Source organism: Ananas comosus, linkage group 24 (genome assembly GCF_001540865.1).
Source record: "Ananas comosus cultivar F153 linkage group 24, ASM154086v1, whole genome shotgun sequence".
Taxonomy (NCBI): Eukaryota; Viridiplantae; Streptophyta; class Magnoliopsida; order Poales; family Bromeliaceae; genus Ananas; species Ananas comosus.
The window spans coordinates 2518478-2520193 of record NC_033644.1 but is presented as its reverse complement, the minus strand read 5'-3'; the positions used below and the strand labels follow the sequence as shown (position 1 = coordinate 2520193).

The 1716-nt window shown below is 43.4% G+C and overlaps 1 protein-coding gene across 2 annotated transcripts; it reads right to left on the bottom strand.

Moving 5' to 3' along the window:
* LOC109728790 lies at positions 589–1479 on the bottom strand. Of its 2 annotated transcripts, none has more exons than XR_002221105.1 (2): positions 1135–1479; positions 589–1027 (listed from the first exon to the last, which is right to left on the bottom strand). XR_002221105.1 is itself a non-coding variant. In XM_020259320.1 (2 exons), exons 1-2 carry the CDS (start codon positions 1196–1198, stop codon positions 712–714), a joined length of 390 nt encoding a protein of 129 aa, XP_020114909.1. In that variant the 5' UTR covers positions 1199–1454; the 3' UTR covers positions 589–711. The 2 variants fall into 2 exon arrangements, 1 of the variants encoding a protein (XP_020114909.1); XM_020259320.1 differs by having other exon boundaries at positions 589–1037; positions 1135–1454.

The window sequence follows — 1716 nt, the reverse complement described above, 5'->3', positions numbered from 1 at the left end:
TGGGGGGGGGGAGGAAGGGGCAGCGCCGTACGGGACGGCGGAGAGTGCGAAACGCTGGGAGGGCTCAGTTCTGGTTGCCTTTTCATAAGTTTTTATTGATTTATAAATAAATGAATAAATAAAAATAAAGGAAAAAAATAAATATCTAAATTAGTGTATTTATAAATAAATAAATATAAATAAAGTGAAAAATAAAAATAAAATATATAAAGTGTGTGTAAGAGAGAGAGAAAAACAAATAAGAAAAGGTGGGACCCATAGGCCCCCCCAAACCCGGGGAGGCCTCCTGTGGGTTCCCAATTCACAGCAGATAAAAAACAATGAGAGGAAAAAGTATGCAATGCTCTTTTATAGAGCTTTCAAAGAGGCTCAGGAAGTTGCATGTGCAGCAAAAAGCATACATTATCTACAGGGGAAAATCAATTTTTTTGCAAAATCAGAATTCTTGCAAACACATAGAATTCTTTTCCAGTAGCGAGCAAATCGTGGCAAATTTAGAAAGCAATATAGCAGAATCAGAGCAAGACCAAGAGGGAGATATAAGTTATTATTTAGAGTAAGAAAAANTACAACATTTCTTACCAGCCACAAGAACTCCGGCTTGCATAATACCAAAAATTAACAAATTTAGCAAATAACACGGAATCATATTAATCGAGATTAAGCAATACGCTTAAACCCGATTAAAATGCTTTAACGATCTAAAACGATTCAACAACAAAACCGAATTGGGCAAACCCATGAATGTCTAAGATCCAAAAAGGAGCGAACAAGGGGAACAAATCCGCGGAATACCTTGAACAAGCAGTGATCGATCCCGAGCTGCGCCTCCTTGAACGCCTCGCGCACGCGGCGCCGATCGGGCGCGTGGTCGAGGTTCGCCTCCGCCACCACCCTCGCCACCTTCTCGTCCACTCCCTCCCACCTCCCCCCCGCCCCCGCCGCCGCCGCCGCCGCCGCCGACATCGCCCTCTCCTCCCTCGCTACTCTCCTCCCCTTCTCGCACAGCGAGGCGACACCGAGCCCACTAACGAAACCTATTGATCGTTAGAAAAACCCTAGACGCCGACGACGAAGACGACGACGATCGAAGAGAGAGAGAGAGAGAGAGAGAGAGAGAGAGGGGAGGGATACCGCGAGAGGGACGAGAGAGGAGCTTCGCGAAGGTCATCGTCGGAGGAGGAGGATTCAACACCATTTAAAGCGGCGGGGAAAAGTGAGGGGGGAGTAAATTTAATTTTAATTTTTTTTAAAAAAAAAAAAGGGCGTGGAAAAATTTGGGAAATAGGGGTTAAAATGGAATTTTATTTATTTATTACATAATAATAAATAATAAAGTGGAAATAATGGTGTGTAACGCGAGAGAGAGAGAGAGAGAGAGAGAGAGAGAGAGGAGAAAGAACGTGCGTTTCGTTATGGAGTGGACATTGATGGGGGTACGAAAAGGTCGGTGGGGGGAGGGGATGAGACGTTGGTTTTCGGTGTAACGCGCGTATGCCACGTTAAACTCATATGTGGGTCCCGCATGCTGAGGGAGTTATGTAGAAGCGTTACACGGTAGGATTTGGGGATAAGGTAGTGGAATATATCCGTATCCATTGGAATGGTGTTGAGAGAAATTATTGGATAGGTATTGCTTACCATTATCCCCAAACCTTTTTATTCTTGTTATAATTATTATATTTTAAATTTTATAATCACTTTTATCCTCTTTTT